This window comes from Amaranthus tricolor, chromosome 11 (genome assembly GCF_026212465.1).
Source record: "Amaranthus tricolor cultivar Red isolate AtriRed21 chromosome 11, ASM2621246v1, whole genome shotgun sequence".
Taxonomy (NCBI): Eukaryota; Viridiplantae; Streptophyta; class Magnoliopsida; order Caryophyllales; family Amaranthaceae; genus Amaranthus; species Amaranthus tricolor.
In genome coordinates, this window is record NC_080057.1 from 24,857,163 (window position 1) to 24,868,245 (window position 11,083).

General features: G+C 28.0%; 1 protein-coding gene across 1 annotated transcript; it reads right to left on the bottom strand.

The window, feature by feature from the left end:
• Positions 1–909: 909 nt before the first annotated feature.
• On the bottom strand, positions 910–3,560 carry LOC130827704 (probable indole-3-pyruvate monooxygenase YUCCA5). The gene is made up of 3 exons (XM_057693525.1): positions 2,810–3,560; positions 2,340–2,714; positions 910–1,490 (listed from the first exon to the last, which is right to left on the bottom strand). Exons 1-3 carry the CDS (start codon positions 3,473–3,475, stop codon positions 1,266–1,268), a joined length of 1,266 nt encoding a protein of 421 aa, XP_057549508.1. The 5' UTR covers positions 3,476–3,560; the 3' UTR covers positions 910–1,265.
• Between the last annotated feature and the right edge of the window lie 7,523 nt (positions 3,561–11,083).

Consider the following 11,083-nt stretch of genomic DNA (forward strand, 5'->3'; position numbering starts at 1 on the left):
TTACTTTACATACAATGAACATATATATATATATATATCATAAACATCTGTTAGAACTATTGTAAATACAAATTTTATGGTATGTAAAGTAGGTGTTTATGATATGTAAAGTAGATAATATAATATATAAATTAGGTGTTTATCAAAAAAGATAAAAATCAGATAAAATATTATTATGTTTTGTAAAAACCAGATCGACGTAAGGTCCTGTCCATCTGTGCACTTACGTATAGATGTTGATGGCCAACTTTGGTAGGACTTACAAGTCTTACGAATCAATCAATAATTTTATTGTGTATGAAACCCAAATTACTTATAAGTTATAATCAATTAAATGTTTAGTTTATTTGATGTGAGATTGTTTTATCATGAGATTAGTCTATATAATTAACTTTTTCTCTAATTTATTGCTTTAAATTATAAGTGACATTTTAACATACTAAGTAATTAAATTTAAGGATTTGCGTTAAATGTTTATGTTCCGGAAATATGGAATAATAGAAATGAGACTCTTCACTAAATTAATTATATTTAGATGGCTCTTTAAACGATTAAATTTATCTTGAATCAGAACCAAAAAATTAATTTAAAGTCACCTTTAAAATTAATTTTTATAAACTAACAATTGTAGACGACATGAGTTTTTCAAATTCATAATATTTATATCGTCGTATTTTTATGTCATGAACAAGTGAGCGTAAATTAAAAAGTAAAAATTGTCATAGGAAATTGACTTAGAAATATAATATATGTAGCTAATTTCTTGGTTTTAATAAAATTCATAAAACTTAACCTTTTAATGATTATCCTAAAAATATAACCATTTGAATTCAATTATCAACATATACTTCTTTTAACATTAAAAAAAGAGAATGTAATAAGAATCAATAAATTTTTTTTCTAATTTCAATGTAGCAATTATACAAGGAGATATTCTATTACATACCAAAAAAAGAATGAAAGAAGCAAAAAAAAAAAAAAAAAAAAAAAAAAAAAAAAAAAGCCTCTTCATCCTAAAAGTACACCATAAAATACCCAAAAATAGTAAGGTCAAAACTTTGGGCTTCTAGCTTTCCGAGAGGGCTCCCAATCTTACTACCTTTCTCACTATTCTATACTCTTTCTTTTGTCATAGTAATATTTACGTATTGTTCGGGTTGTTTATTTAAAAGACGTCAGATTTATAATATTCATATTCAAGTCACATTTTTAATTTGCTTTTTTTCCAATTAACTTTCTCGAATATGATCATTTTTTTTTTATTTTTAATTTTTTTTATTTTTTGGGATTTGATTAAAAAGTGGAAGTTTATATTGAATAGTTTCATGTTTCCAAACATTAGCAATATCTTGAGCAATTTTGATGGCATCAGATGAAGCACCAGCAAGGCCTCTCCTTGTAAATCCAACGGCATATAATCCATTCCTTCCTTTCCATCCATTTGGATATGGGGTTTTTGGAAATCCATTCTTGTTAAATGATTCACTATCCTGTTTTGAAAAAACAAATCAAATTTCTCATCAGTATTTTTATAAGGCAAAATAAAAATACTAAAAAATAACACTCCCTCCATTTCACTTGCAACTTCCACTTGTTTTCTTTTTTTTTTTTTTTTTTTTTACTTTATTCATCAATCAATTATCAATCGATTTTATCATTAATCTATAAGTTAAAACATACTCATGTGTAAATCTTATATTATTTGTCTTACTTATATATTTTACATCCCCTCTTGTATGAGACCGTCTCACCGTGAGACGAATCCATATAAAAGGCCCATTGCACTAACAATTTCTATTATTAGGCTATTTAATTTAACTATGAAACACGTCTCACGATAAAACTATCTCATATAAGAATTCGTGATATTTTATAAATGTTAAATTTTATAATTTTTAATCATGTATAGTTAGAGATATTAACCATTAAAAAGTATATTGACACGCGTGAAAAAATAAATGAAAACTTATTTTGAAATGAAGTGGGTAAATTGTGTGTTTGAGTAGCAACTGATAGCTAATAGTTGTTAGTTGATTAAAGTGACTTATTTAAATAACTGATTTTATTAATTAATTGACCAATTGAACAACATATTCAAAACAGCTGATTCATGATAACAAGTTGTTTAAACTTTAAACCATCTAATTTACCAAACAACCAGTATAGACGATGTGACAATTAAATCATCTATTTATATTATTTATATCGAAATAAGCTAAAATTACTATAACATCCCGACCCATAACATATTTTAACATATAATTTATAGTAAATTCCAAATTTGAAGAAAAAAAGGACAAAAACAGAGTAAAAAAAGGAAGTAAGAAGTTGTAACTAACCTGAAGCCAAGAAGGAACATTACTACGATACCCAGTGGCCAAAATGACTGCATCAAACTCCATTGAATTTCCATCCATGAAAAAAACTCCATTGGAATTAAAACTCTTAATTTCTGATTCAATAACTTTTATTTTTCCTGATCGAATTTTTTCTAAGGCACCAATGTCTAATACTGGTGTTTTTCCTTCCTTGTTCTTTAGCTCAAGTGGGCCCACTTTTGGCCTTTTTAGCCCAAACTTTTGTATGTCACCAAATATTAACCAAGAGAATAATAACAACATTTTGTCTACCAACCAAAGTGGGACCCACTTCATTAGTAGCATTGCCAACTCAAATGTTGATTTTCCCATTATTTCTCTAGGAAGAATATGTACCTATTTAAAAAAAATATGTAGAATTTTGTTATTAATGTATGAATTTTTAGAGAAAATGTAGCAATCTGAATGATCCGTAAAGTATTTGAACTTACCGAGCTTTGACAAATTATAGACGGTTTTGCATTGTGGTTAGATAGGTCGAGAGAGACTTCCATGCCCGAATTTCCACATCCGACAACGAGGACCTTTTGGCCTTGAAAAGCGTCGCCAGATTTATACTCGCTCGAGTGAATAACCTTCCCGTCGAAATGTGCCAGCCCGTTGATGTCTGGGCGGACACATTCAGCGTTTTCTCCAGTAGCCACCACGAGGCTACGACAAATATACTCAACTTCGTGTCGGGCTGGCGCCCACCCCGTAGTCTTAACCCTCCAAAGGCCCATTGTTTCATCATATTTGGCGGATTGGACACACTCATTAAAATGTGGGTTAATGTCAAAGTGGGTTGCGTAGGATTCAAGGTAGTCAATAAATTGTCTTCTAGTAGGGTATTTAGGGAATGATTTAGGGAAGGGCATTTTGGGTAACTGACAAAATTGTTTAGGAAGGTGTAATTTTAGCCTATCATAGGTATGTTTTTGCCAAAGTGAGGCAATGCAATCCGCTCTTTCTAGGATTACAAATGGCACTCCTTGTTCTTTAAGACATGCTCCTACGGCTAGTCCGGACGGTCCAGCGCCAACAATCACCGGACCGTTTACCCATACGCATCGGCGTGATAAGATATCTTCATTAGAATTAAACATAAAATGATCCATTTTTAAGATCTTATGTGTTTTTACTTTTGAAGTGTTTTGGTTTTGGATGAGAATAGTTTTTCTTTGTGATAGTTGAATGTTGATGTTGTTGGAATGAGGTGGGTTTGGACAATTGACAAAGGTATATATAAAGAATGGAATGAGAGGAGAGAGAAAGCATGTGATAGTGATAGTGATAGTGATAGTGATAGAAAGAGAGTGTAAATTTGTAATTTTGAGTTTGTGGTTGCATTTCTTTATATTCAAAGATTATTTTATTTTGTAATGACTTCTATTAATCTATTATTATTTGTATTTTATTTGCCTTATTTTATAAAATAACATCTTAAAAATGGTTAAAAGAGGCAAACTAAGAAGAGCATAATGAGTAGTATTCTTTAGTATTGATTAATTTTTTTTATTTGCGTGTTATTTTGTTTTATTGTTTAAATTTTACATCCCTATTATTGAAAGGTGCAAATCAAATATAACAGAAGTAAATTTTTTTTTTAAACTAATAATATAAAGAAAGACTATATTCAGCGTGACATTTCATATAGTTGTTAGCGACTTAATAATGTTATAATTTATAACATTGCATTACAAAAATAGTCTTTATTCGGTAAGTAACCTTTTAAGTAGCGTTTATAATGTAGGTAAATAATTTTTCTATCGTAATTTATAATCATTACTTTTATCAGCTAATTAAACATATGACTAATTATCTAACATTAATAATTATACAATTACAAATATCTAAAACCACAGCTACTTAAATTAGCAACTCACACAATTAATTTACACCAATAAATCTAAATTTATTTTTATATATTTTAATTTTATCAAGGAGAATGCGACAGCTTTGAATACATTATATACATTCTTCATCTATAATTCTATGTGTAGCTATCTTGGTAGGGACTATTGCAATTTGTAGCTACTAGCTAGCTAGGGGGTGGCGGGGGTGGCGGATTCTAAGTCTTTCCGTAAGTGGGTAGAAACTAGGAATTACTCCCTCCATTTCAAAATATTTTTAATATTTGTTTTTTTATACAATTTAATATATTAATTCAATTTGTAATATCTTTAATTATATATAATAAAAATTATAAAATTTGATATTAATAATTTTTATATCGAGACGAATCAAATAAGATTCCACTTGACTATATATTACTTTATAGATTAAAAATTAATCACAAATTAAGGGAGATAAATAAATAATATAATTATTTTCAATATTGCAAGTAAATTGAAATGGAAAGAGTATGTAAAATTAGAAGGTCATTATTTGTAGCAAATTCAAAAAATAAAGAGTATTTTTTATTAGTTATTATTTTAATAATTTTTTTTGAAATTTGTTTTAGCATGCTATTTAATGTACTAATTAAATTTTTAATATTTTTAAGTGTGCGTGATTGAAAATTATTAAATCACTAATATAAAAAATTTATATTAATACGAATCAAACAAAATAACACTCAATTATCTCTTAACGTATATATTCCCTCCGTTTCTTATGTTTGTCCAACTTTCTAGTAGTTTTAAAATGTTGTCCAAATTACTTCTGATCAAAATCATAATCATCAGCCCAACATCCTGCATAAAGATTATTTTTTGAAAATTATCCGGACATTGATACCCTCATTATAAAAGATTATTGTCAATTTTAGATACTTATCTATTTTTAATTGTTTATTTTCATTGTAAAAGATAATTTTCTACCATCATTTCAATTTTGTAAATATTGTCTTCTTTTTCCAAGATTATTGTCTTTTTTTATTTCTATTTAACAATATTGCAATTGATGTCGTGAGGTGCAACAAGAGAATCATGTTATGTTAAAGTAGAGTTAGAACTTAGAAGAGTATATACATGTGTGGGGGTGGGTACACTTATTCACTAGGGCCAAAGAGAACAAGTTGAATCCCAATTTGAATCCATGGACTTAATCAAACAAATATTTGAATGACAAGTAGATTTTTATAAATTGAACTTGTAATAAATACGAGTTTTTAGTCCAACTCAATTTGTATTATTTTTTGTGTTACGTGTAAACTTTTTCACATAAATGATGCTATAAGTGAGACGAAAGAGTAATCTTTTATTTTATACCTTGTTTTTTATTGTTAAATATATTATGAACTTTAAGCTATATAAAATTTAGAATTACTCCCAGTAGTAAATAGCGGTGGCGTTCTGTGTCACTCTAACTTGTAGAACTTCTTTTAAAAGTTGATCAAGAGAATCGAATTTTGTCTTAATTGGAGAGTTAATATCACTTTTCCAGGTAAGATAGGGTTCGATGCCTATCTAGCTTTACCCTTCTTTCTGTCTACTCTGTAACCGAAAAAAATAAGTTGATCAACTCAACAAACTTCACACTTCACAACAGTTTGAATCCAATCCTAAATTCCCTGAAATTCAAAAGCTTGGCTTCGTATAAATCAAGGTTTGACGACATGTACTCATCTGAGTACAACCCTAGCTCGCCTGTGCACCACTCTTCCAACCTTCACAAGCCTATCTCGACCATCTATAGCATGATCATAACATTTTTTTTGTTTAACATCATGCTTGTTCGAGCATGGTGTGCCGCTCTTGATGCTCCAGAATTGTTCCAAAATGTTGCCTATTTTGCTACTTGTTCGAGCAACTCTCTACAATTGACTTCGTTCCAATGTATTGCTCGTCTAAGCAAGCTTCTTTTGCACACAATTGACGTCCTCTTAGCACTTGTGTTGATTTGGCTCTTGCAATCCATAACCCAATAGATGTCTAATTTATGTCTAGAATAAATTCGAGTAATAAATATTAATATCAAATTTACTCTCTATATGGTCACATGAAAAATTAAACTTATAACCTTGAACTATAGATAAAATCAAAACGGTACAAATATTTTGAACTCATGATCATCCCCACTACTTGGATGTACGTCTAATCAATAATGTAATCTTACTCCCTTCTATTCACCCAATGTGTTTCATTTGACTTTTCATTGTTTTTTAGTTGGTTAAATGGGACCACATATAGAAGAAAAAAGTAAAGTATTTTTAAATTTTTATGGGGGTAAAGTGAGGTTAGTAGGTGTAAAGGTGTGAAAAAGCTAAGTTTAGTATGGGTGAATTAGTAAAGGTAACATACTCAAAATAAAAATGAGACATTTAGAATGACTTGATCAAATAAGAAAATGAGACACTTAGGATGAAGAGAAAAGAATATTACAGTAGGGGCTATGAAGTGTCGTTTGAAGGTCCCATTGAGAATCCATTATTATTTCCAATGAAGGAAGACCTGCCTACTATTATTATACTCAAGATGTTGAATAATAAGTGATGTGATTTGCTTAGTTGGCAGGGCCAATAACCAGATTGCTCACGTGGGGACTTGGATTATCCTTGTAGATAATTTTAGCATATGGACCATTAATGAAATATATAACCCTAGAGATGATATCTAGTTATCTAGTTCAATCTTTCATATTTTTTTTAGCTTTTTAATTAATTTTTGTCTTTTATTTTTTAATCGATCAAACAGTCAAAAAATGTATTGGATAATATGTAAAAATTAAAAATTATCTCTAAGTAGCTTTTGTTATTGACTTTTAGCTTTGACCTACTTTTTCTCTGAGAAGAAACTAACAATTAGCAAAGAATTTTTACCAAATTCTTCATATTAATTAGCTTAAACATATACAGCTTAAATATTCAATTTATTAGTCATTACTTTCAACTGATCATATCAACCAATTAACAACTTTAGCTTACAACCATCTGCTAAACAGACTTTACATAAAAATATTTTTCTTAATTAATCAAAATCAATTACATTCAAATTCAAAATTTTGCACTATGAAAATAATTTTATATGTTTTTAATGTGAAAGTGACTTTATTTTGACCATTTTATCAAGATCTAACGTTTATCTTTTTTTTTTTTTTTATATTAATGTGATATTATTATCAGTTTTTTTTTTATATGGATATATATGCTCTTGAAAAAACTTTCACATAAAAGAAAAAAAATATAGTTATTAAAAAGATACAAGGATAATTTGTTACAATGATATTATTATTGTCTTTGTTTGTCAATAATGTTTATATTCAATATATCAGTGAAATATGGCTGTGTCATATCTAGGATTGAAACATCTCAAAAAATGGAGGATCAAAGGATTGAAATAAAATATAAACATAAAAAATAAAATGGAGAGCTTTTATTTATTCAAAAGAGAATAAAATGAAAGATTAAAGAAAAATAAAACGAAATTTAATGATAAAATGTAAATATCTAAAAACAAAAGGAATTTAGAATTTTGACCTATTTAGATAGTTGGCTTCTATATGAGTTGGCTCCTCTTAATAGTCTCTTAAAGTAAAATGAATCATGATAAATTAGATAAAATTAAATTAGATTAAAGTAAATTAAATTTGTTAATATGAGATATAAAAATTTAAATATACTAATTTCAATTGTTAGATTGAATTTAAGAAATACTTAGAGAAATATGCTCTTGTGGTCCTATTGATTTTGCTATAACAAGCAAAACTTATTTTATTTATTTGAAGTTGAAAACAACAAGAGCAAATAGATGAACAAAATAGATAAACAACTTAACAAAAGGTGATAATATGAGACCAAAATCAATAACAAACATGTCATGAAATAAATGATTCATAGTAAAAATTACAACAAATCTATATTTAGGGGTGCATCTATAAATATATTCTAGTAAAATGATAATAAAGTCTGTTCAACATCATGTAAAGATAAGTGTTTACCCCGCTGACACATGCATCTTATAATCAAGGGCGAACCTAAACGCTCTCTGATACCTGTCTGTAAAGATATTGGGTTCAAAAACATTATAATTCTGATATATAGATTATTGTATTAATTTTTTCAGTATTTATTAATATTTTATATCATTAACATTTTTTTACGTAACTGCTATACTAACATCTTGAATACGCCTTCATTGTATCCAAATTGATTTCACCCTCTTATGTCTTACCTATCGTTTTCCCATAAATTTCATTGGGATTGGGACTTGCAAGGTTGTTAAGACCCACAAAGCCCATTCTTGTGCCAACTCAATTCTTTCTAACCACAAAAGAAATTATGCCAAGTGTAGACCCCAACATTCTCCTTTTTCATTTTGTACATTACCAACTAATTATATGAAGTACTAGTAGGAAAATACTTCTATATACTACTCATAGTCTCCTACTAGTACTAATAGTGTTAAACATTTTGTCCTTTTATTTTGCTATGCCAACTTCTTAAATCTTAATAATTTCCCACATACTCCTATATATCTTCCCTACTTACTAAGTACTTCCAATCATAAGATCCTTCCCAATTAAACTATATAGCAATACCTTAATTATAATTAACATCCACTAATAGGAGTTTAGCAAGTACCCTTCATGCAATTGTGCTTGTGATTCATTACACATTCCTTTTTGCCCACTTCTAGGCTAATTCTTAATTTCTCTACTATATTATGTGTATCATTTATATACATGTACTTAACTTGTTTGTGATTATCCTTTTAGGTGATAGTAAGGAACAAAGTGCACTCTTTATCTTCTAGAAATCCAACATGGGTGTGTTCTAGGTTAAGTTAGCGGTTGAGTATTTTTTCTTTTATCCTAATGATAAAATTTAATTTTCATCATTATATTAATTCAATATCTCGCTTGAAAACGGGTACCAAGTGAGGGAAGGTAACGGAGAAATACAATCCATACACATACCCCATCCAAAGAGAAGACCGGAGGAATGTAGTCAATTTTACCAAATAGTAAAAGCCCTGCAATGAGAGAAATATGGGTGACATCTTTACCTCAAGAGTATAACTCTTGACAAATAACAACATTAGTCAAAACTAGGGTTAAAAGAATAGAATATATACGTTGAGTAAATAAATAGAAAAAAGCGGGTAAAAAGCAACTAAATACTAGGGCAAAAATATGAAACTAAAGAAAACTTTTAGTAATCTAAAATATAAATCTGACATCTCTAACTATTCATATTTCTAATTACTTCATTGTTAATCAACATGTATGTCTTTTTGGGTGATAAAAGACAATGATCGATCACTTCCAACTAATTTAATTATCACACCCTTTATTTTAACATCAGAATCACCAAAGACAAATATTAGATTAGATTTTCGACCTTAACTCTTAATTAATTATTATTTTTTAATAAGTTTAATACTCGTTAATTATTATAGTTCAATTATATGTATTTCAAAACTATATATTACTCTTATATTTACGATACTTTCCAATTCAAATCGATCTAAGTTGATGTGAAAATATACTTTTATAACAAAAAAACCTATAAATATTCATGGAGTATTCTTTGTTGAGTAACCTTGTAGGGATCCCTTTAAAAGCTTATTAACTATTAGTGTAGACATTGCAAATAACAAAATTTTAAGTAAAGATTTGAAAATTTTATTAATCATTAGTAACATTCAAAATTTTGTGATAGCTTTAGAGAAAATAGTATCATGGAGGAATAATGATTTGAGCTTGGACCCAAAATCTTGTATTCTTCTCATGAGAAAAAAAATAAATTTTATTTCAATTGGAGCAAGTTACATTTTCTGTAAGATTTTGGATATGATTTTTATCTAGTCCTTCTCTTTACTCAGACTTCTCTGTAATATAAAAAGAAAAATAAAGAAAAGGTATACTCTAGGTTTATAAGCATTTTTTTTTAATTACAGAATAGATTGAGGAAGTAAAAGATTTAGATGAGAATTAATCGAACTCAAAATCTTTTCTGAAAATTAGTATTTACTCTCTAAGACTTCAATTGAAATAACTAATTTTTTCAATTACCTTAATTATCATGAATATGCAAATGACCTAAACCTACTTTTCCTAATTGATCATGAGAGGCGTGCATGCATGATAATTATATATTAAATATAATTGAAAATAAGGTATACTAATTGACACATGTTTGATACCATTTTTAGGGTTTAATTAATAATTATATTGTATGATGATGCACAATCCCCGCCCAAATCTACATGATTATGGTTAATAATAATTTATGCATGCTTATTTTATTTTGTTGTAAGTCATATTAGTGCTTAATGTTTACACAAGTATGGTTTTAATTTACTTGAATATGTTTCATAAGCATGAACTTTTAGGGTAAAAGCTTTCATTTAATTACCTTAATAATCATAATTACTCAAATATTAATTAAATTAATTAGGGTTTGTGGCTAATGTCCAATGGGAGGGAAATAAATGCCATAAATTGTTATTTTGAACTCATGAACTACATCAATCATCTCATTGACTAAGAAGGGGCCCATGCATATTTGAATCCAAATTTTCAAGCTAAGAGGCAATCATGAAATGGATCAACTCATTACTTGGGGAAAATTAATCTAAACAGAAAATTAAAATTAAATTTTATCTCAATTAAAATAAAATATTATTTTTAAACAAATTTTTAAATTTGATTTTCGTTTAACATCCCCTTTTAATCTTCGTATACATAAAAAAAATTGTAACCATATAACTTTATGTAAAATTGCAAATTCATTGAGAACTCATTATATTAGAAATATAGAGGATGCAATATGAATTTTCTTT

Excerpts from the sequence above, each read along its gene's own strand:
- LOC130827704 (XM_057693525.1), bottom strand. The coding sequence starts at position 3,475 with ATGGATCATTTTATGTTTAATTCTAATGAAGATATCTTATCACGCCGA. Across the intron at positions 2,715-2,809 it reads CTATAATTTGTCAAAGCTCG|GTACATATTCTTCCTAGAGA; the intron begins GTAAGTTCAAAT and ends TTTTTTAAATAG. Across the intron at positions 1,491-2,339 it reads ATGTTCCTTCTTGGCTTCAG|GATAGTGAATCATTTAACAA; the intron begins GTTAGTTACAAC and ends TTTTCAAAACAG.